The sequence below is a fragment of the Camelus ferus genome, chromosome 6 (genome assembly GCF_009834535.1).
Source record: "Camelus ferus isolate YT-003-E chromosome 6, BCGSAC_Cfer_1.0, whole genome shotgun sequence".
NCBI lineage: Eukaryota > Metazoa > Chordata > Mammalia > Artiodactyla > Camelidae > Camelus > Camelus ferus.
Window position 1 is genome coordinate 30,216,771 of NC_045701.1, and position 23,326 is coordinate 30,240,096.

The 23,326-nt window shown below is 39.9% G+C and overlaps 2 protein-coding genes across 2 annotated transcripts; both read right to left on the bottom strand.

Annotated features, from left to right (window-relative positions):
- Nucleotides 1-17,292: 17,292 nt before the first annotated feature.
- RNASE11 (ribonuclease A family member 11 (inactive)) lies at nucleotides 17,293-17,892 on the bottom strand. Its single transcript, XM_006191229.1, has one exon. It carries the CDS (start codon nucleotides 17,890-17,892, stop codon nucleotides 17,293-17,295), a length of 600 nt encoding a protein of 199 aa, XP_006191291.1.
- Nucleotides 17,893-21,248: 3,356 nt separating this feature from the next.
- Nucleotides 21,249-22,717, bottom strand: RNASE12 (ribonuclease A family member 12 (inactive)). Its single transcript, XM_006191230.3, has 2 exons — nucleotides 22,446-22,717; nucleotides 21,249-21,934 (listed from the first exon to the last, which is right to left on the bottom strand). The coding sequence occupies exons 1-2, from the start codon at nucleotides 22,477-22,479 to the stop codon at nucleotides 21,459-21,461; spliced, it is 510 nt and encodes a 169-aa protein (XP_006191292.2). The 5' UTR covers nucleotides 22,480-22,717; the 3' UTR covers nucleotides 21,249-21,458.
- Between the last annotated feature and the right edge of the window lie 609 nt (nucleotides 22,718-23,326).

The window sequence follows — 23,326 nt, forward strand, 5'->3', positions numbered from 1 at the left end:
GAAACAATGTGATCCTTCTGGGTCATAAGAGGATCAGTGGGTTCACTGAAACCCACATATTTGCTCAAGTCACATCTTCCCCTTGGGGGTGATTGTGAAAACTTGAGCATCTGAACTTACAGAGGTGCATAGAATACACAACACAAAATAAGAGTTACCCAGTCATTGGAAATTAAACTTCAGAGCACAAATGTAGAGTATTTTTGACACCTTATTTTGCTAACTTGGAGTCACACCCAAGTCTCAGATGACAGAATTCTCTCCTCAACTGATTACATTTTCCTCCACATTTATACTTGGTCATGCTCTATCTAGCTTTTTTTTTTTTTTTTTTAATGATTCTACAAAAAATTTTTAAAATTTCTTGAATTGTTATCTGGTATTTTTTCTGTAATGTCAACATGAGTTTAGAAAGTATAGACAAGATATCCAAGATATGGCCATAGGTTTGTTTGATTTCATAGTTTGGTCCTTCTCAGAGATTAGTAATAGTCAGAAAATAGAAGTAGGCAATATTTTAGGATAGAGTATCTCAAAAAATTTTTTTGGGAAAAGGAAAATAACTCCTGTGAGACAATGGACTCGATATCAAGGGAAAAAAATAACATAGATTCTATTTTTCATTCGATATACAATACACACTCACACACACCCTGCCCCCCAGTGTATGTTGGACTAGGTATCAAAGTAATATTTAGACAACAACATTAAGGATATTGATACAATACAGTAGAGTATTTTTCATAATTTTAGAATTAGTTAAGGGGTGCCTTGATTAAGCAAAAGTAGAGGACAGGCATAAAGAAAATTATTGAAAGACTTGATTACACACACATAGACTAAACACACCCATGTACATGAGTTCTCAGAAACTGCACCCAAAGCAAATTACACAATAATAATCTCTAATGGCAAAAGACACCAAAATAAATTAAAACCAACAACAGCCTGGAAAGAAATGCTTTAAAAATATGTGCAGTATGAAATTGCTTCTCAAACTCGGGTGCAAGAGAAGTGTGAATTACTTGCTTCAATCCAGCGTATCTGCACGAAAACCCCACCTCTCAAGGGTGGCAGCAAAATTTACCTGTTATTATTTTAGGTGTCTTCCACCTTTGTTAGATAATTAGAAAAGTCAAATCTTCTGAATTTGTCCTAGTAAAACAGAACGTTCATAGCATAATCACAGTTACTCTTTCTGTTATGTATTATCTGAATATTGAACATATTGGTTTTTCATTCTCACCTTTCAGATAGCTAAAAAGTTAAAATAAACACTAAAGCCATGAAAGTACCTTTGAGCCATCAAGACCCAAAAGTCTCATGTTACACACAACTTCTTGTGTTACAGAAATAATGAATTTCTCTTTCTTTTCTAATATTCTGCAGCAATAAAACCAAAATGCCAGTTTATGCCTTAAGAAAGTATTCTTATGTCCTGTGAAATCTGCAGTCAACTCATGAGTTTGTTAGCTTGTGAATCACTAAGTGCAGACGCCCATCAGGAGTGCAATTCTGCTATGATGTATCTGTTTTCTCCCTAGAAGCAAGGACAGTTCGCCTAGCTCCAAAATTTGTAGGCAGCTTGTTTACTTTAGACTTGGTGTTAAAATAATTTTTTAAAAGGACTAAAATAATCTTCCAGTTGAGATGAAGTAAAGTAGACATAATTTACCCTCCTACCTGAAACATTTTTAAAAAACTGACAAAATGTTGGAAAAGTTGTTTTTAAGACCCTTAACATCAGGCAGTAAAACACCCTGATCTTGAGAGACAGGAGTCTGGTAAGCTGTGCAATTCACTCAACTTACTGTCTTGAGAGAGATTTCAGGCAAAAGTGAAGGAGCAGCCAACTCAGGAAGAGACAGAAGACTACCTGAGTGGAGGAGAGGGAATTGAGGAAATCAGAAGACCAAAGGAACATTAATTCATAAGACAAAGTACCAGGAATGAGACAGCTGCTTCAAGACAGAAACTTGGAGATCTACAAAGGGTTCCCCTCAAGTATTCACAGAGTATCGTTTTATCACATGTGTGGGAGAAAATCACCCGAGGCTGGGAAAGAGCAACCTGAAAGGATCAGAGGGAATAGTGCCTACTCCTACTAGCCAGGCTGGAAAAAGTCGAAATTCATGGAGCATTAGGTAAGGTACTCAGGAAGGTTTTGCCTCAGTAGTGAGAAATAATTAGCCCTAGACTGTTACCGCTCTGTACCTGCCTAGCAAATCAAAACATGATTCCAAATAGCTTATGTGTATCCCAGAAAAATGTTCAAGAAGGGTTATATAAATACAAAAATAACCATACAAGGTAAATGAACAAGGTAAATTTCACAACATCTGACATTGAATCAAAGATTACTAAGCAGGAAAGGAAGCAAGAAAACAGAAATCAGAATGAGGAGAGTAATCAATCAATTGAAATTCACACAGAATAAAAACATTAAAACCATTGAAAACTGTGCTCCTTACGTGCAAAAAGTTATGTAGATTCATGGACGGTAGAAAAAAAGAACCTATGTTGAGATCAAGATGACAGACTAAGAAAGACCACAATCTCACCTCCACACAAGAACACACAAAAATTACAACTACAAATAGTAGTTCTCTTGCTGAGAACGACCTAAGGACTAGCAGAATGGTTCGTCTACAACCGATGCTGTAAATAGAGAACCACACGGAGTCTGGTAGGAGGGAGGAGAAGCAATCTGGTCAGGTCCTGTACCCCTAGCAAGTGACCCAGAATGGAAGGGGGATATCAAAGGCTCGAAGATCCTTCTGGAGTGAGGGATTTGAGTCATATTTTAGGCATCTCAGCACTGGGGTCTGACACTGGGAAGATGAACCCCCTCAGCTGGCTTGAACACCAGAGAGCTGTAAGAAACTGAGACTCCACTGTCGAAGAGTGGACACACACACTTGCTTGCTCCCGGTACCAATGCAGAGACACCAGATTGAAAACGGCCTGGTACTCTGGCCAGTCTGCCAGGACCTACCCAGTGTGCATCCCAGCCTGCATGGGGCTCCTGCTTTAGCCCCTCCTGCTGTGGTGCTCCTCTCTGCTAAGGGAGAGGCCACCATTACCACCACGCCCTCATACACTTGGGAAGGAGCAGAGCCAACTCAGGGCAGCCCTAGCCAGAGCAGAGACCACCATTGCCACTGTGTGCGCACATGCACCAGAAAAGGAACAGGGCCAACTAAGCGGTTTGGCTCCAACCCCGCGTGCACTGACTCCGCCTCTAGCTGAGGTGCATGCACTGGATGCTGGGGGTGCGGGGAGCAGAACCAGGTCAGTAGTACAGGCCCAAGCCATTGGGCCCTGGCCACACCCATAGCCAAGGTGGAGACTGCCATCCTCCAAGAAGAACCCCAGTTTCCTCACGTCTCCTGCTGCAGTCCCTCAACAGGGCAAAACTCTTCCCTCAACAGGGCGGCTACTGCCATTGAGCATAAGAGAAACCCCAGCTTGCCCCTGGCGCTGGCTCTAGGCCCTCTGACTTGAGTGTTACCTCCAGTTAAGGAGGCAGCTGCCAGTGCACCCCAGGAGAATACAAGGCCTGTGCTCACTTCAGACGCAGCTCTCCCACCCAAGCCACTGGGTGCGTGCAGAATGCATAGTGACACTTGCACACAAGGACACAACTGCAATACCAGGATAGGTAAATGTTTCACCTAATTTCATAGAGACAGAGAACATTAAAATGAAAAGACAGAAGAATATATTTGAAATGTCAGAATAAGATAAAATAAAACCCCAGAGATAAATAATTTACCTGATAAAGAGTTCAAAGCAATAGTAATAAAATGCTGACTGAACTTGGGGAAAAAGTAGATGAAAGCAGAGGGAGAAGTTCAGAAAAGAATTAGAAAAGATTTTAAAAGTACCAGTCAGAGCTGAAGAATACAATAACTGAAATGGAAAATACACTAGAAGGAATTCACAGCAGATTAGGTGATATAGAGAGTAGTATGAAGTTTCCTCAAAAAGTTTAGACTAGAACTACTATATGATCCAGCTCTTCTGCTTCTGGGTATTTATGCAAAGACTATGAAAACATTATTCAAAAAGATATATTCACCCTAACATTCAGCAGCATTATTTACAATGGCCAAGATATGGAAGCAATCTAAGTTGAATGAATAAAGAACATATATATATATGAATATTAGGCAGTCATAAAAAATGAAATTTTGCCATTTGAAGGGTATTATGCTTTGTGCAATGTCAGGCAGAATGAAACAATACTGTATGTTTTCACTTATATGTGAAATCTAAAAAAATTAAAAAAAATGAAGGAATATAACAAAACAGAAATAGACCCTCAGATACAGAGAACAAACGGATCAGTGTGGAGAAGGTTGGGGGAAGGGCAAGATAGGGAAAGGGGACTAAGAGGCACAAACTACTAGGTATAAAGTAAATAAGTTACAAGGATACCTTAGTACAGGGAATATAGGCAATATTTTATAATAACTATAAATGGAGCATAACTTTTAAAAATTGTGAATCACTATGTTGGACACCTGAAACTTATATAATATTGTACATCAACTATACCTCAATAATTTTTAAAAAATTACATGCAAAACTGAAACAAATAAGATACAAGGATATAATGCTCAGCATAGGGAATATAGCCAATATTTTGTAATAACTTTATATGGAGTATAACCTATAAAAATATCAAATTGCTCTGTTGCATACCTGAAACTAATATAATATTGTAAAGTCCCCAATCCAAAAAATTTCAACAAATCACCCAAACTTGAAGGAAACTATACAAAGACACACTATAATCTAATCGGAAAGGGTAAAAAAGCAATAATAAAGAGAAAACCATAGAAGCAGCTTCAAGAAAAAAGACATTATAGCCAGAGAAACAAAGATAAGGGTGACATTAGATTTCTCATTTGAAACAATATAAGTAAGAATCCAGCAGGAAAATATTATTAAAGTATTGAAGGTAAGAAAATAATCAATAATCAATTCTCTACCTGGCAAAAGTATCTTTAAAAATCTAAGGCAAAATAAAAGCATCCTAATATTGCGAAGTTTAAAGAATTCATCACCAACAAACTGACACTACAAGAAATGTTAAAGGAAAGTCAAACAGGAAGAGGGGAAATTATACCAGGTAGAAATCTGGATCTGTACTAAGGAATGAAGAACACTGTAAATGGTAACTACATGGGCAAATACATGTAATTTTTCTCATTATTTAAATTTCTTTAAAGTAGAATTGACTAAACAAAAGTAGTAGTAATACAGATTGGGATTTATATCATATTTCAAAGTAAAACGCATGACAACAGTAGCATAAAATATGAAAGGAGAGAAATGGAAATGTATTTTCATAAAATTCTTATACTATAAATGAAATAGTAAAATATTAATTGAAAATAGGCTATGATAAGTTGAAGATATATATTATAAATCCTGATGCAACCACTGGATTAACAAAACAAAGAACTACTGCTAAAAATAAATACAAGAGATTAAAATGGAATCACTAAAAAAGTGTACACATCCAAATGAAGCCCCCCAAAAAATCAGAAGAAGGGAACAAAGAATAGAAAGGACAAACATAAAACAAAGAGCATGAAGTTACACCCATCTAAGCATATCGATAATCTTATTAAATGTAAATGATCTGAACATACTAATTAAAAGCCAGTGATAGACTGGATTAAAAAAAGAAGACTCAACTGTACACTGTCTACAGGAAGTGTACTTTATATGAAGACACACAGAGGTTAAGAGTAAAGGGTGTGAAGACACATACCATGGTAATGCTGGTCAAAAGAAAGCTGGAGTGACTATAGCAATATCAGGCAAAGTAGATTTCAGAGCAAAGAATATTACCAAGGCTGAAGAGGGTTACTTCCAAATGATAAGAAGGGTCAGTTAATCAGCAGAACATAACAATCCTGCCTGTTTCTGCCCTTAAAAATAGGACTTCGAATTCCACAAAGCAAATATAGGAAGAACTGTTAAGGAGAAATGAACAAATTCATAATGATAGCCTGAGGTTTTGATATCCATTTCTCAATAGCTGATAGATGAAGGAGGCAGAGAATCAGCAAGAATATTGAAGACTTGATTAAAATTATACCCCAATTTACCCCAACTGATATTCAGAGAACACGCCACACAACACCTTGTTTCTAGTGCACACGGAACATTTACCAGGATAGACCATATTCTCTGCTATAAAACAAGTCTTAATAAATTTAAAAAGATTCAAGTTAAACAAAATATATTCTCTGATAACAAAGTTAAATTAGAAATGAATAAGAGAAAGACCTTTCAAAAGTCTCAAACTTTTCAGAAACTAAATAACACAATTCTAAGTAACCCATAAGACAAACATGAAAAAGTGAAATTGGAAAATATTTTGACCTGATTATTGTTGGAAACAGTAACATGGTGTAGCAAAATTTGGGGGTCAGTGTTAAAGCAGTATTGAATAGAAAACTGATTAGCACTAAACATCTGCATTAGAGGCAAAGCATGTATATGTGATAAAGGGCTTGTATCCAGGAAGTGTAAGAGTGAAGGGTTCTGGGTTCAATCCCCAGTACGTCCTCTAAAAACAAATGAACAAACCTAATACCTCCTCCCTCAAAAAAAATTAAATTAAAATGACTGATCTTACCAAGTGTTGTTTTTTTGTTTTTTTCCCCAAGATCCTGCTTTGAATTCTTTTTCTTTTTTTTAAATAATAATACAAATTTTATTTACAAACCAGAAATAGAATCACAGACATAGAGAACAAACTGTAGTTACCACGGGGGGAAATTGGGAGGAGGGATAGATTAGGAGTTTGGGATTAATAGATACACATTACTATATATAAAATAGATAAACAATAAGAACCTACTGTATAGCACAGGGAACTATATTCAATTTCTTATAATGAGCTGTAATGGAAAAAAATCTGAAAATATGTATTTATATATAACTGAATCGCTTTGCTGTACATCTGAAACTAACATCACAAATCAACCACACGTCAATAAAAAATTAGAATTGAGAAAAAAAAAAAGATCTGTGAGCAATTTCCCCAGCAGTTTCCCATAAAATCCAGTTTGTGATGTGATGAGTGTCCTCTGTAATACTGGTGTATGCTGGGTCTTCTCTGCTCACAGTCTCTCAATATAAGATGATGGCCTAGTGCCAAATAAAGGAGAGACAGACAGCCCACCTCACTGGCCGCAGAAGTACGGGCCAAAAAGGTCAAAATCTCCCTTTGAGAAGATTCTGGCTTCACTCCAACTCCCAGACAAATGAGAGATTAAGGTCACAAAGCTCAGAGCCTGGTCACAATCATCTCAGCCTGGAAAGTGTTCAAGGCAGGCATTCCTCGTTGCCAACAAAGGTAATCCGGAAGTCGGGAGTCGGGTGAAGAAGGAGCCCAGTAATTTGTTGGTCGCTAGAAAGCACGATTTCAGGAACCGGATTTCTCATATACAGCTGGTGAGAATGTAAAATGATACAACCAAATTTAGAAACAGTTTGGCAGTTTTTCAGAAAGGTAAACACATCCACCATATGATCCAGCCAGTCCCCCTCTACATTTTACTCTAGAGAAAAGGAAGTTTATAGACATACAAAGACTTTTACATAAATATTTATAGCAACTTAATTTGTAATCACCAAAAACGGGAACCAACTCAAATTTCTATTATCAGATAAATAGATAAATGAATTGTAGTATATCTATCTGATAAAATACAAATGAGCAATAAAAGGAATGAGCTATTGATACACACAAAATGAATGAATCTCAAAATGATTGAGTGAAAGAAGCCAAACAAAAAATAGTACATAGTGTCTGATTCCATTTTTAAAAAATTTTTTAAAAATTTGGGAGGAGTAATTAGGTAGATTTATTTATTTATTTATTTATTTATTTATTTATTTATTTATTTATTTATTCATTCATTCATTCATTCATTCATTCATTCATAAATTATTTATTACTATTTTTTAAATGGAGGTATTGTGTATTGAACCTCGTGCATGCTAAGCACATGCTCTACCACTGAGTTATAGCCTCCTCGCATATGATTTCATTTCTGTAAAACTCTAGAAAATGAAAATTAATCTATAGTGAAAAGAAAGCAGACGAGTGGTTGCTTAGGAATTGAGAGTAGGGACAGATGGGAGGGAGGAATAACTAAAGGACATGAAATTTTGCAGCTGTTGGATATGTTCCCTATCTTGGTTGGGGTTATGATTTAATGGCCATATATGTATGTCAAAACTTACAAAATTTGATAATTTAAATATTGCAGTTTATAATATATCAATTATATGTCAATACACTATAAATCTCCTAGAAGAAAACATAGGCTAAAAAAAAAAAAAGAAAACATAGGCAAAACATTTTCTGACATAAATCTTAGCAATGTTCTCCTAGGGCAGTCTACCCAGGTAATAGAAATAAAAGCAAAAATAAACAAATGGGACCTAATTAAACTTATAAGCTTTTGCCTAGAAAAGGAAACTATAAAGAAAACAAAAAAACCCCCTATGAAATGGGAGAAAATATTTGCAAATGAAAATATTTGAGAACTGACAAGGGCTTAATTTCCAGAATATACAAACAGCTCATACAACTTAATAAGAAAAAAACAAACAACCCAATCTAAAATTGGGCAGAAGACCTAAACAAGCAATTCTCCAGTGAAGACATACAAACGGCCAATAGACACAAGAAAAAATGCTCAATACCTCTAATTATCAGAGAAATGCAAATCAAAACTACAATGAGGTATCACCCCACACCAGTCAGAATGGCCATCATTCAAAAGTCCACAAACAATAAATGCTGGAGAGGATGTGGAGAAAAGGGAACCCTCCTACACTGCTGGTGGGAATGTAGTTTGGTGCAGCTATTATGGAAAACAGTATGGAGATTTCCTCAAAAAACTAAAAATAGACTCACCAAATGATCCAGCAATCCCACTTCTGGGCATATACCTAGAGAGAACTCTAATTTGAAAAGATACATGCACCCAAATGTTCATAGCAGCACTATATACAATAGCCAGGACATGGAAGCAACCTAAATGTCCATCAACAGATGACTGGATAAAGAAGTTGTGGTATATTTATACAATGGAATACTACTCAGCCATAAAAAAGAATAAAATAATGCCATTTTCAGTGACATGGATGGACCTAGAGATCGTCATTCTAAGTGAAGTAAGCCAGAAAGAGAAAGAAAAATACTATATGCTATCACTCCTATGTGGAATCTACCAAAAAAAAAAAAAAAAAAAAGACACAAACAAACTTATTTACAAGACAGAAACAGACTCACAAACATAGTAAATAAATTTGTGGTTACCAGGGAGGAAATGGTGTGGGGAAGGATAAATTGGGAGTTTGAGATTTGCAGATACTAATTACTATAAATAAAATAGATATATATACTACTGTGTAGCACTGGAAACTATGTTCAATATCTTGTAGTAACCTATAATGAAAAAGAATCTGAAAACCAATATATGTATGTATCTGCATGACTGAAACATTATGCTGTACACCAGAAATTGACACAGCATTGTAAACTGACTATACTTCAATAAAAAAAGAAAAAAATCTGTACAAAATATGAAGTTAAAAATTATATGTCAATAAAGCTGTTTTAAAAAATTCAAATATAAAGTCCTATAAGTCTTGAGTGGTGATTTGTTTGTTGATTTGCCACACCCTTAAAATTTTCAACTTCGGAAGTCTTTCCCAGGGAGAGAAAACAAAGTCTTGGGTCTAGGGAAGTTGTGGAGTTCGACAAGAAACCGCCCTATAAAGAAGGGGACAGCAGTGAGTTTGAGAAATGTGGCAGTAGCACATGACAAGCTTTCTTTGGGTGCTGCTTGATAGGTTTGCATGAGTGAAGTCCCTCCTGGCAGGTGACCTTCCAGAGACTATGTGGTGGTGATGGCTGGGTGCCACCCAGAAGGCGGGAGCAGGGGGCAAGAGAACTCCCAGGGGAAAAGGGCTCATGTGTCTAGATAATGTCGCTCAGCGGACCAAAGGGAGGTCTCAGGGTCAGAGAGCTCCACAGAGCAGCAGCAACTTGTGGTTTTTTTTTTAAATAGGTACAGGGTTTGTTTTGTCTCTGGCTTGCAGATGTTGGCTATAACTTTACGCGATATGCACATCAGTCAGGCTCTAACTGCTAAAAATCGATTTACTGGGGCTATGTTTAAAACAGCTGGTCCCAAGATGGAAGGCAGACTGTGACAAAAGAATCTAAGTGTACTACAAATGTATGACAAAACCTCACTGAAGGGGATACAGAAAAAAGAGACCTAAGTAACTGCTAAAGACTAAATGTTTATGTACCCTCCCTCAAATTCGTATGTTGAAATCCTAATCCCGAATATGATCATATTAGGAGGTGGGGACTTTGGGAAGTGATTAGGCTGTGAAGATGGAGCCCTCATGAATGGAATTAGTGACCAAGACCCCAGAGATTTCCCTCACCTCTTCTGCCATGTGAAATTATAGCCAGAATAAATCAATAAAAAATGTTAAAAAAAAAAAAAAAGAAATTATAGCCAGAAAACAGTCATCTGTGAACCAGGACATGAATTCTCATGAGACACCAAATGTACTTGTACCTTGATCTTGGACTTCCCAACCTCCAGAACTGTGAGAAATAGTTTTCTGTTGTTTATAAGCCACGTAGTATATGGTATTTTTGTTAGAGCAGACCAGACTGCCAGTAACTTTGGAAATTACTGGAAACTGTAAGACTAAAGGCAAAAGGAGCTGCACAAAAGAACTGTACTCTAGTTAATAAGCTGTTTCCCATGGGGGTAGGAGTTAAATTGAGACTGCTGTGTATCTGTACTGGGACTGAACAAATAAGTAAATGAATTGTGGATGGTGGGGACCAGGTTTCTCACTATTGGAGTGAGAGGTTCCAGATAAGCAGAGGAAAAGGCTAGAATAAACCATGTGGTTTAGACTTGTACATATCAGTATGGATTTGGCTTAAAATAAATGCTGATTGATATATAATTACAGATATGTGTGTATACACAAGTCGACACATATAAATTTCTTAGCTCTGTTCTCTGAGATGGTTCAGAAACAATGACATTCCAGGAGCCATAAGTGCAACCAGCACCCAAATCTTTGTTTTTAAATACCATTCTCCAATAAAAAGAACCGCAGTCCTTGAAGAAATGGCTAATTCTAGGCCTGGGACAGGGAATATGAAATAAGCCTGGAGTACCTTGTAATGTCAAAAAGTAAGAGAGTGCATAGGGGGAGGGTATAGCTGATTGGTAGAGTGTGTGCTCAGCATGCACAGGTCCTGGGTTCAATTCCCAGTACCTATATTAAAATTAATTAATTAATTAATTAATTACCTCCCCACCCTGGGCATAAAAAGTAAGACAGTGTGCAAAAAAAAAAAAAAAAATTGAATTCCCAAAAAACCCCAAAATACAAAATGTTAAAGGGACACAGGAGGCACCTGAAAAAACTCCTGGCGACCAAAACTAGAACAATTTGAACAACATAGTAATTTAGTATTGGATCGTATCCAAAGAGGAAAATAAAACACCGGTATAAGTAAGTGTTTGAATAGATAAATAAATGAAGGAGAAAAGACAAATCTTTTTACATAAAGAGTTTCTGTAGATTCTAGCCCCTCCAGGAGCAGCATAATTCCCCTGTCCACAGTGGGACGACTGGCTTCCAAAAATCACAGTGCGGAAAAGTGGAGTCATTGAAAAATAACTGGCAAATATTGCTTAAGCAAGATGATCAATCAGGAGGAGTGGTGAAAAGCCTGGAAGGAAAACAGAAAGCAGAAGGCACTTGGGCTGCAAAAGGGAGGTATGTGTGGAAGGCACAAGCTGCTCAAGAGAAGAGGACATGCAAGTTGGATGGGGAAGGGATAGAAGGTAAAACGTGTCACAAAGGGAGAAGGAAGAGTCCTCATTCTTCCTGGAGGCATGTTTGAAGAGCCCACCCTCCCAACTTTGCTCCCCAACAACTCCTGATTCTTCCTTCAACCGGCCCTGCCTCCCGGGCCCAGGAGAGCTCTCAGAAGGCTTATTGAATGTGACGGGTCAGAGAGTTCAGTGCACATTCCTGTCAAGGAGAACATGGGGTTCTTGAAACAGCCTGAGCTGGGGAGAGCCAGCAGTGCACAGGCCAGCGGCACAGCCTGCAGCTGTCACATGTCTCACACAGCCCTGCTCTCTGACCCTAGGCAAGACAAGCCCCAGGGTCTACTCAAGCCCTCCCACGAGGTCCCGAGCTAGGAGAGGAAGGGGGAGTGTCATCAGTGGAGTAAAAAAACCAAACTTGGCAGAGGGTCTGAAATCTAGAACGCGGCTTTGTTCAAACTGTTCTCCAGAAAGACAGCAAATACATCCATTTGTTTTTCCGAGAGGAGTGCATGAGAATGTCCCCTTTCCTGCACTTACGCCGGCACTATGTTATTTCTTAAAATCTTATTTCTGCTGATTGGGCAGGTTAAAAAAAAAAGATGTCACTTAAAAAATTTGTTTTTAATTGAAGTGTAGTTCATTTATAATGTTAGTTTCAGGTATACAGCAAAGTGATTCAGTTATACATATATGTATACGTTTTCTTTTCAGTTTCTTTTCTGTTATATGTTATCAGAAGAAATTGAATACAGTTCCCTGTGCTATGCAATAGGTCCTTGTATGTTGTTTTGTATTTATATTACCTTTAGTAGGAAGGAAAAATTTTCCAAATGTTTAACAACTATTTTTTTCTTTTGTTAATTTTCTGCTTTTCTATAGGACCCTTGCTTGTTTGTCTACATATGTTCATCTTTACCTTATTAAATTGACAGACCTCTTTATGTATTAAAGACGTCACCCTTTTATCAGCCATATGTATTGCAAATGTTTTTCTCCGGTTGTGTGCTTAACACGGTGCCCTGATCTGATCATCATCACAGTCATGGTAATGACAGCTTCCATTTAATCTTTAAAATAATCATGTGAGGTGGAATTTATTCAGAAGTCTTCCACCACTGTCTTTCCTGTATGGACAAGTTTGCTTTTTCCCTAACAAAGATGAGTGGCTAAAAGCATGGCCCATGGAATGGGACTGTCCTTGTTCATTCCTGGGGGTCTCCTCATTATGTGTGTGACTGTACGTTACCCAAAGTCTTCGTGCATCAGTTTCTTCATCCCTGAGTTGAGGATAATAATAATCTAACCTATGGAGGTTATTCTGAGAATAAAAAAAGAATATGTACATTTTAGACCAATACCTGGCATATCATAAAGCCTCAACTGTTGTTATTAATTATTGTTACTATCTATTAATCATCCCTGTGGTCATTATCACATGTGAGCTTGAAAAAGTTGAACATATTTGATAAATATGAAGGTTTAGGGATTTAAAGCTGCCATCTTATCAAAAACCTGCCAGTTCTCTGGTTGCTGGAATGAAAAGGAAGCATCCCTTGCGTGTGACCCTCTTCGAAATTCTCAGCCACTCTTTCCGGAACCTGAGTCCCTCTTACAGTGCCCTCGTGTGTTCCCCCAGCTGTGTTCTCTGGTTAGGGGGTTTCAGGGTGGAGACTGTCTTGGTAGTTCTGGGACACTGTTTGGAGGTGGATACTCGGAGCTGAATTGGCTTGCTTTGCCCCTGTGCTGTCCTCAAAAGCTCTGAATATATAGGCAGCAGCCTTTTTTCCCCTAATTGGGGTGAGAAATAGAAGATTCTATAACCAGAAAGAAAGCTTTTAGTTATCTAAGCTAGTGGTGTTCAAACTTTGGAGCACGTCAGCAAACCTAACACTTTGGTAACAAACCCGCATACGGTAGCCTTATCTTGATCTACAGACCCCAAATCTCCTGGATTAGGGCCCGGGGATTTATATATAGTAACAGCTCCTAAAGTTCTGTAATTTGTTAGGGTAAGGCTAAGCTGATGGAACAAAATCTCAAAGTGTAGTGGACTTTAAAAGTATCTATTTATGGGGGGAGGTATATCTCAGTGGTAGAGTGTGTGCCTAGCATGCACAATGTCCTGGGTTCAATCCCCAATACGTTTATTAAAAACAAACAAATGGAAACCTAATTACCTCCTCCCCACTGAAAAAATCAATAAATAAAATTAAAAAAAAATCTATTTATTTCTCTTTCATAGATCAGTCCCAAGTTGAGCAGTCCAGGTTGGCAAGATAACTGTTTGACACAGTTATTCAGGCACGTGGCTTCCTCCCTTTTTGCTGTTCAGGTTATTCCTAGGACACTATCATCAGCTACATGATTAGAGTTGAGTCATACTTACATCCATTGTTGGGATCTAGCTCTTGGAAAGGAAAAAAAACTCACAGAGTAGGCAATGTCATAAACCCTGGACTTAGAAGTGGTTCACATCACTTCTGCTCAGATGGCCTGGGAAAGGAAGTCTGGGTGGGCAGCCCTGTTCCTCACTAACCTGCATGTCTTGAGAGCAAGGAGGGTGGGTTTTGAGTGGGCAAACTGAAAGCCTTACCACAGGGACCCTGATGCATACCTAAGTCCGAGAACCCGGATCTAATCCAACCTCTGCATTATGTGGGTGAAGAAACTGAGTCCCAATGATGTGAAATGATTTTTTGTTGGGAGGGGGTATGAGGAGTCAGTAAAATATATGAGGATTTACTTCTGATGTTGCAAAGGCTCTCTTTACTTCAGCATCATCCTGGGCCCTTGAGGCCAGGGAAATGTTTCGCCTCAGAATTCTTGGTTAAAGGAAATTTATGTTGGGAAAATGGAGGGAATGATTACAGATGAGAAGAGTACTTCTCTTATGCTAAATAACCCTTGTCAATATCTCTTCCTCACACCTCTCTATCACTCCAGTCCCACCTTCCTTTCTCGCCCTGACTCCCTCTCCCACAGCCCTTATGATTAGATCTGTCCCTCTAATGTTCCCTTTTAGCTACAGGGGTATGACGCATACCTACCCCTCAGGTATTTTTCTAATCAGTACAAGACACACTTGTTGGGCTATTTCTAGTCCGATGGTGCTCCTGCAACTGAGTGGGCTGAGCCAATAGAATGAGAAAGGAGAAGGGAAGGACTTCAAAATAAGCCCACCAAAGCAGCGAGGATGCGGATACAACTTCCGTACACTGTGCAGCCTCAAAACAGTGGAGACGGGGCAGGTGCTGGAGGCGGGCTTGGTAGCATGAGAACGCAGCATCAGTGACACTGAAAGCCAGCCTGAGAAATTTAGGTGTGAAGCTACAAGAGAGAAAAAGGAGACCTCTGTGGCTCAGGAGCAGAAAAGGAACATTATAAAAACCACATGTTTTAGAATCTGAAATCCCCAGCCTGTTTGTCCCCATGAGGGATCTTAGGATGCATATGATATCAAAGAGGTGACAGGCTTTTGAGGGTGAGAAGTGCCAGCCCTCAGGAGGCCTGACCGTCCACGGCAGCTCCATGTTTGACATCTTTCATGTTTCCTAGTATGATGACTAGGAAGATTCTGGGAGATCAAAGCACCAAAGGCTTGGACCCCAAATCTCCTGATTCCTTCAGAGAACTGGGAAGGCTTCATCTTAATTAAGGCTCCTTAGAAGAGGATGCTCTTGACCTGGAAAGAGGTATCCATTCTGCTGGGTCTTTGTCCTTGTTTCCTGGTGAAGGAAGACATCTGTACTAAATTCCAAACTACGCTGAATTTACTTTTTCTTAAGTCTTATCCAGAGTTCAGATAGTTCCTATCTCTGTGGCTAATATGCTCACCACCCGGGGGTGAACCCAGAGGAAAGAAATTACTCAAATTTGAACCAAATTTGAACCAAGAAGGGACCCGCTGGGCTGCTCCACTCTGGATAGAGTCCATACTATGTTTGGTGAGTGGGTGGCGGCCCCAGCCTGGCCACGTGGAACTACACCTGGAATAGAACCAGTGAGTACCCCTTCCTTCCAGGGCCCTGCGTTCTCCTCCTACAGAGAAGAGGACTTCGAGCCTCAAGCATTCTGCTCTATCACTTTCTTCTCTAGCTGCCAAGTGCAAACTGAGTGCTGATAACATACCTATTTGGCCAAGCTCATAGGGATTGTTTATTTAAACGACCACCACACCTACAAGAAAAATCCAACTAAAAGATATAAAAATATCTGCCCTAATGTTGCGTATTGGCTGCTCATCAGAATTTCGCAGTTTCGATATCATGAGAATTCTGCACTGGCTGGGAAAAACATTAGTAAAATTTATATATAAAGAGCGATGGTGCAAGATTCATTTACATTCATTTATTTAAAATTAGGACATTAAAAAAGAGTGGTTTCAGGATGGAGGGAGGATATATGATGAGGTAACACATTAATGGATAAGACAATTGCCTATGTTTTACGCAGAGTGTTGAGCCATGAAGATTTACTTACAAATAAACAATCAGTGCTGAAAAAAAATTGACTGCCACATCAGAAACTGCAGTACTTAGTATAGACTTCCTATTTCCCTGTCTGTCCTTACCTCCTCCATCCCTCCGTGACTTGCCATGCCTCGCCCGCAGCCCCAGGAAATCCAGACTATGCTTGAGTAAAAATTGCAATTAGAGCTTTATTTTCTCTCTCTGTAGCAACTTGTGAAATAGATAGCAATGAGGATGGAGGAATGGGGATTGACTGAGGGCAGCAGCTAAACCGAAGGTCCTTTGTCATCTGGCAGCTTCTGGAGGACATGCAGACTCCCAGCTGCATAATTCTTTGAAGAGAAGCAATGATAATAATGTCCCCCCTGCCATTCACTGCTTCTCTGAGCAGTCTCTGTGGCAAGTACAGTTAACTTTTTGTGGAGGAAGTGGTTATTAGGTTTATCTCATTTATTTATTTTAGTGGAGGTGCTGGGGACTGAACTCAGGACCTCGTGCATGCTAAGCATGAGCTCTACCACTGAGCTACACCCTCCCCCTTCAATTATCTGCATTGGTTTGGGGCTTCTCTCTTTAATTCTGTCAAGCTGGGTAGACTCTGCTTCTTGGCTTTATAGCTGAGCTAGGGTGGAATTCAGTTTGGTTCGGAGAAAGTTTATGTGTGCATGTGTGTGTATGTATAAGAGAGAAAAAGAGAAAATATTGCCCTCCAGGATCAGTCATGCATTTTAATTGAATTATCCACAATTTTGGGTTTTTAATTTCTCCAGTTCATATAAGTAATCAAGAGTTGCCTGTGGTGCTGAACGGGTAGATGTGAATAATGGAAAGCAGTAACCAGCAATGAGAATCAGTATGTCCTTCTTCAGGTAAATTCTAGTCTCAAAGTCCTGTGGGGTTTACAACTTAGAGTCACTAACTAACCAGCTCATCAGAGTATGACTTGTCAGCACCACCAACATTTTCTTTAATGAGGTGACACTGTAGTGTTGGCACCTGGGGGACTGTTTGCCCATGGTGAGCTGGCATGTAGTGGTCCCGTGTTCCAGGCTCTCAGAGCAGCTTATGCCAGGATTCTGCCCACTCTTGCAGCTGGGAGCCTCGGAGACCCCGCAGATCACTTCCGTGGAGCCATAAATGAAGTTGTTACTTGACTTGCATGACCCATTAGCTTCTGAAACTTTTCTCCAGACTGTCACGTCATTGTAGTGCTTTTTGTTACTATCTGGACCGCTTCTTTGGGGGAAGCTGTAACGCAATCTTCTGAATGTCAGTAATGAGAACGACCTCACATTGTTGAACATACTGAGGCTGGTATTTCTATCTAACAGAGTCCAATTCATTAAAACCACAACGGTCTGCTTTTCTTGGTCACATTTTGCCGTGTCATATTGCATCTCTTCCTCTAAAAATTCTTCTTTAATTACCTCCGTTATGCTTTCTGGAGCTCCTGCAAAAACCAACCCTAGGCCAAGTAGCAGCAGAGAAAAGGTCTCCATCTCAGATCTAGGGCAAACTCTTCTGCAGTAAAAATTAAGAGATGAAAAATAAGGAAAATGTTAGGGGGATAGCTGTCTTTTCCTTATGACATTCCCAGGGTTGACCCGTATGTGTAAGTTAATGCTGTTATATCTGTTAATGAAAGTATGATGCAGTGAGAAGACAATCAATCAGCTGTGGCGTCTGAAGACCCAACTTCAAGTCCCTGCTTATCTACTAACAAAAAATTTATTCTACCTCTTTCAACTAACTTCAGTTTCCCCTTGTGGGGGAAAAAAAAAGGAAATATAAGAATTATATAAGATAATATGTATAAAGTGCCCAGAAACATCTCGTTATTTCTCTGCCTTTTCTTCTGGTCTATAATCTCGTCGGGGGTCTGTACTCTCCACAGTGGTCACAGTGATCTCGCCCAACACGGTCCTCACTACCGCTGTGTCTCCTCAGCCTCACACAGTACCTGGCACAGGGCAGCCACTTAAAAAAATACGCAATGTTATTTTCCCTCTCCCTCATCTCTTTTCCCACTGAGTCTCAGTCACAGGATTTCGGTCTTTACCAGGTCCTTTGGCAAGTAGATCCTCTGGAGACAGATTCCAGCTGGTTGCAAGGCAAGAAGTGAAATTGTATTTGTTCTCTGGGAATTCCTCTTATTGGGTCTCACAGCGGAAGGAGGGGCAGAGAAGCGGGTAGGCAGAGCTGTGTGGGATGAGGCAGAGAAGGAGGAGATGATGTGGGACCAGTGATGCTCGGAGAGCTGAACAAAGGGTCCATCTGGTTGTCAGGATTCCGACGACCTGGGCAGCACCACTGCTTCCTCTCCTGTGACATCTTCCCTGTCTATTTACACTTTAACCCAGAGTAATTTTTTTTTTTTTGTTTTTTGCTTTTTTTGAAAGCCTATAACATGGGTAATATTTCACTTGATTTTATTTGGGGAAGGGTAGGTAGTTAGGTTTACTTATTTATGGAGGTGTTGGGGATTGAATCCAGGAACTCATGCACGCTAAGCACATACTCTACCACTGAGCTATACCTTCCCCGCTTCTTCTAATATTTTGAATCTAGTTGATACCTGTTAGTCTTTTCTTCCTCTTATGAAGGCTGAAAATTCCTTGAGCCCGGAGCATAGTCTCTGCTTCTCTTTATTCTGTACAGAATCAAACACTGAACTCTACACACACTAGTCTCTCAACAGTATTCATTAACAAAATACCATGGCTTGACTAGCATAGAAAATCCTTTACTTGAGGTCAGTGCTGGAAAACTCATAATGAGAATCCCAGAAAGAATGGTTATTTAGGGTAATAATTCTTTCTCTTGGTCTAGAAAGATCTCCTTTTTTTTTTTCTTTTTTCATCTCTCCCACCTCTAAAAGCCTCCTGCTCTTATATTTCCTGCATTTTTCCACTCACCTCCTAATCACCGCCCCTTGCCCTTCCAATTCCCTCAGTAGACTACTTTCCTAAAAACACCACTTGCAGTGGCACTATTTCAGAAAACTCCAGATATTCCTCATTGCCTACACCGGGGTAATCTAATCCCCTGAGGCCATTTAGTCAAAAACTCTACATGATTTAATCCCAACCTGCCTGTCTTTAATTAGAAAGAGGGAGTTTAGGGGAGGAAGGGATGAACAAGCAGTGAGAAGGAAAGAAAGGACAATAAAACCTAGGGAGGGGGGGGTAGGAAAAGGAATTAGAATTCAGAACATAGAAACATAGGACTAGAGGACTCATTTCAGCTACTTTTGCCCAGGAAGTGATGCTGCCACCAGGACCCAGCACATTGTGTGACAGGGACCACCTGTCCCTGCCCAGCACCTATCAGATGCCGAGGGCTCTGCTTCCTTGGTGACATCCAAACTCCCATGAAGACAATAGGGACAATGGGATTTCCTCAGAGAAATGAGTAAAGAAACTCAGCTACAAAAGGGCCACCCAGAGGGGTAAGCCTGTCCTCACAAGGTTGCCAAGTGTCCTCTACCCACGATTGTCACCCTCTTCTGTAAGTCTAATCAGTGTGTTAGAACTTGATGTTTACCAGAGTTAACAACTAGCAGAGGTGAACCTCCTTTTTTGACCTGACCTTGAGTTGAGTCCAGATAAATAATGTGATAGTTGAAGTCTCTCAGCTGAAAAGATCAGAACAGAGAGGACCTGCTAAGCTTGTGCACAGCCTATGCTCACTCTAGCTCACCGCGTGAGTTTCTGGTTCTCACAGGGTTAATGTGTCGTAGCTCAGAATTAGTGACCCCATAATCTGGCCCTTACTTGACAGTTACCCTATTTTTCCCTTACTACTCCCCAGTACTAACCACCCCACCCCACCCCATCCCTGCACCCTCTGGCAACTCCAACAAGGCCAATTGCTATACTATCTGAAATAGAACTGAGGAGTAATAGACCTGGAGAGAACCTCCAAGATGATCTCAGCCCTTCACTTTACACATGAAGGAACCGATACTCAGAGAGGAACAGAATTTAATCAAGTCCCCAGAATTAGGAGCCTCTCTTTCCTTTCCTTCTCTTCCTTCACCCTCTTACTCTGTGGTACTCTGCCCGTAGCTGAATGAGGAGGAACTAAACAAACAGTCCAGCTGTAAGAACTAAAAGCAGAAAGGAATTGGTAGTCTGACTGCCCTGTGGGGATACGAAGAGGAGATAGACTGAACCCTGAGGGTCTCCTTCCCTCCCTGGGAAATCCTTATCCATTTCTTTCTAGTCTTTCAGGGAAATGACTTCTGACCCATCACGCTTCTTCTGATCCCCGTTTCCCTTTCTTTCAAGGCTCAGAGGCAGCCGCTGAATAGGAACAACTTGAGTTATATACACCATCTTTAGAGAAGATCTTTAGGCATGACCCCAACTGCCTCTACATCCAGGATCAAGTCTGGGGTTAGTGTGGAATGAATGAGGTCCTCGCTGCAGTTACAAAATTTTAAAAGCCCAACAGTCAAAATAAATAATGTTTTGTTGCAACATTTAAAAATCAGTTTAATGTAAAATAATCCCTGTTGAACAAATATCAAAATTTTAAGTAACAGGATCTGACCCTGTACTGGCACAACCCGTGTACCCTGCTTCATCGTAAATCCAACCCTGTCACATTGGGTCTTGATTTAAAATTCAGCTACTGTGTTCATCAGGGATATTTGAATTAATTTTCATTTCTAAAAATATTATTTTAAAAATATTTATCTATATGCCTCGGGGTTTTTTGGTGCCTCTTAAATTTTGCATATGAAGTGAGTCCTTCCCTCACCTTACCTCATCTCAGTCCTGTGTGGGATTCAGTGTTGGCTCTCATCAAATGACCCAAAGAAAAAGGACAAGGAATTAAAACACATGTAGAGTTTATGGTTTAATTCAGTAAATTTTTATTGAAGCAGAATAAAAAAGATTATAGCTCAGCAAAACTGGAAGGATACATGCATTACCAGCAGCTACCTATTTCACTCAAGGCATTACCCCATGTCCACGGTTCAGGTGCGCCTCGGAAGAGCCAGCACCAGTGCCTCTGAGAGAGGAGACCAGAGATGGCAGACCCAGGTGCTGGTCCCATGTTATTCAACATATCTCTGGATTTTAACTGGCCCCATGCCATCACAAGTGACAACAATAAACCCCTCTATGGGGGAAATGTGGTAACTGCAGGCAGGATATCTGGTGCCTTCAGTGAGCTTACAGACTGTCATTTTGAATTTGTTCTCACTCTGGAAGCACAGAGTGGTGGAATGGTTTTGGCAAGCCACCTTCCTGCGAGAATTGCAAACGCTATTAATATTTCGAGGCCTCTCATGGATGAAGACATGCTCCTTTTTGCAGGTGTTGTTGGGTTCCTTGATGACTCTTTCTAAGATCATGTGGTTGCAGTACCTTACAGGAACGTCACTCTGAGGGTAGTCCACATGCAGGTGCTCTATGGTCATTGCCACTACGTCCTCATTCAGCTCATTTTCCCAGAACAGAAGCAACAGGAAAATTATCACCATTAGTAGCATCAGGGGTAAGAGGTCCTTCACATCTTTTGCTCTAATTCCTGTGGAGTTAGAAGAGACAAAGTATCAGAAGGTAATCAGATTCTGCCAGCCCAGTCCCTTGACTTTGCTCCCCCATCCTTTGGATATTTTATTTCCTTCTCTCTGCTAATGAAATCATGCTAACCCTGCAAGATCCAGCAGAAGGTTCAGCTTCCCAAGAAAGCCCTTTCTGATCATTTTAGCTCTCAGAGTTTGGCACTGAACTCTAATTATTCCTGGTGTATTGTGTTTGTTGGCTTCCACAATCTCCTTGATAGCAGGTGTGTCATCTATTTCTCCTGAATCTGTCAGAGGGCTTAACGTATAGCCAAACATATAGAAGGTATTAAAAAGTACCCATTCCTGATTATTTTATTCCTATTGCTGAATGACTTTCTCTCCCATAGTTGTCTTAACCTTAATTCCACCCAATTCAATATGCCCTTAGCTGTACACTAATCTATTCTTCCCAATTCCTTCCCAGTCTCTCCTCCTGTCGACCCCGCTTGACTCTGTGCTGGATCCTCTCACCTTTCCGTTTTGCTGTAGCTCTCCCAGGTAACATATCCTTTTGATCATGGATCTGAGAAAGTCCTTTGTGTCTCACTGTTCGCAGACAGTAACTGGTAGGGAGTCAGCTGAGTGTGGGGAGGGCCAATGTGGAAAGAGCAGAAAGGGAGGGGCGTGCCGGGGAGTGTGCTTGGCTGCCTTCTGGAAGGAAGAGAAATGACTTTTGGGTAAGGCAGGTCCTGAACGTGTCCTCACTAAACAAGCATGGACTTTTCAAAATATTTAAGTCTTGAAGGGTGCCACACACAGCACTATTTCCCATATTTTCATCAGTCTTTATGCAAACCTGTGAAATAGCTATTGTTTCCATTTCATTAATGGAGAGTTATGAAAGTTTGAAAGTCTCAGGGGAAGATGAGAGATGGCAAGAGCAATAAGACTCTCAACTTCTCGGTGCTTGTAACACCTGAACTCCAGTTTCAGCCAGTGTCATTCCCACGTGGTGCCCAGGACAGAGCTGAAACAATTCCCTGACATTGACATCAGTCTTGATAAAGCCCTGGACTCTTGGAGAGCATGGCAATGGTTTCCAAATTCTACTAAACATTGGAATTTCCAAGGCATTTTTTAATGCCACATTGAGGCATTCTGCTTTAATTGATGTTAAGACTAGGGCTTTGAAATTATTAAAAGCTTCCCCAGTGATTCTCTTTTTTAAATCATTTTTTAAAAATTAAAGTATAGTCAGTTACAATGTGTCAATTCCTGGTATACAGCACTTATGTACATATATTCATTTTCATATTCTTCTTCGTTAAAAGTTACTACAAGATATTGAATATAGTTCCTTGTGCTGTGCAGAAGAAATTGTTTTTTTTTATCTATTTTTATATACCCAGTAA

Excerpts from the sequence above, each read along its gene's own strand:
- RNASE11 (XM_006191229.1), bottom strand. The coding sequence starts at position 17,892 with ATGGAGACCTTTTCTCTGCTGCTACTTGGCCTAGGGTTGGTTTTTGCA.
- RNASE12 (XM_006191230.3), bottom strand. The coding sequence starts at position 22,479 with ATGTTACCTGGGAGAGCTACAGCAAAACGGAAAG. Across the intron at positions 21,935-22,445 it reads AGCTACAGCAAAACGGAAAG|GAATTAGAGCAAAAGATGTG; the intron begins GTGAGAGGATCC and ends CTAACTCCACAG.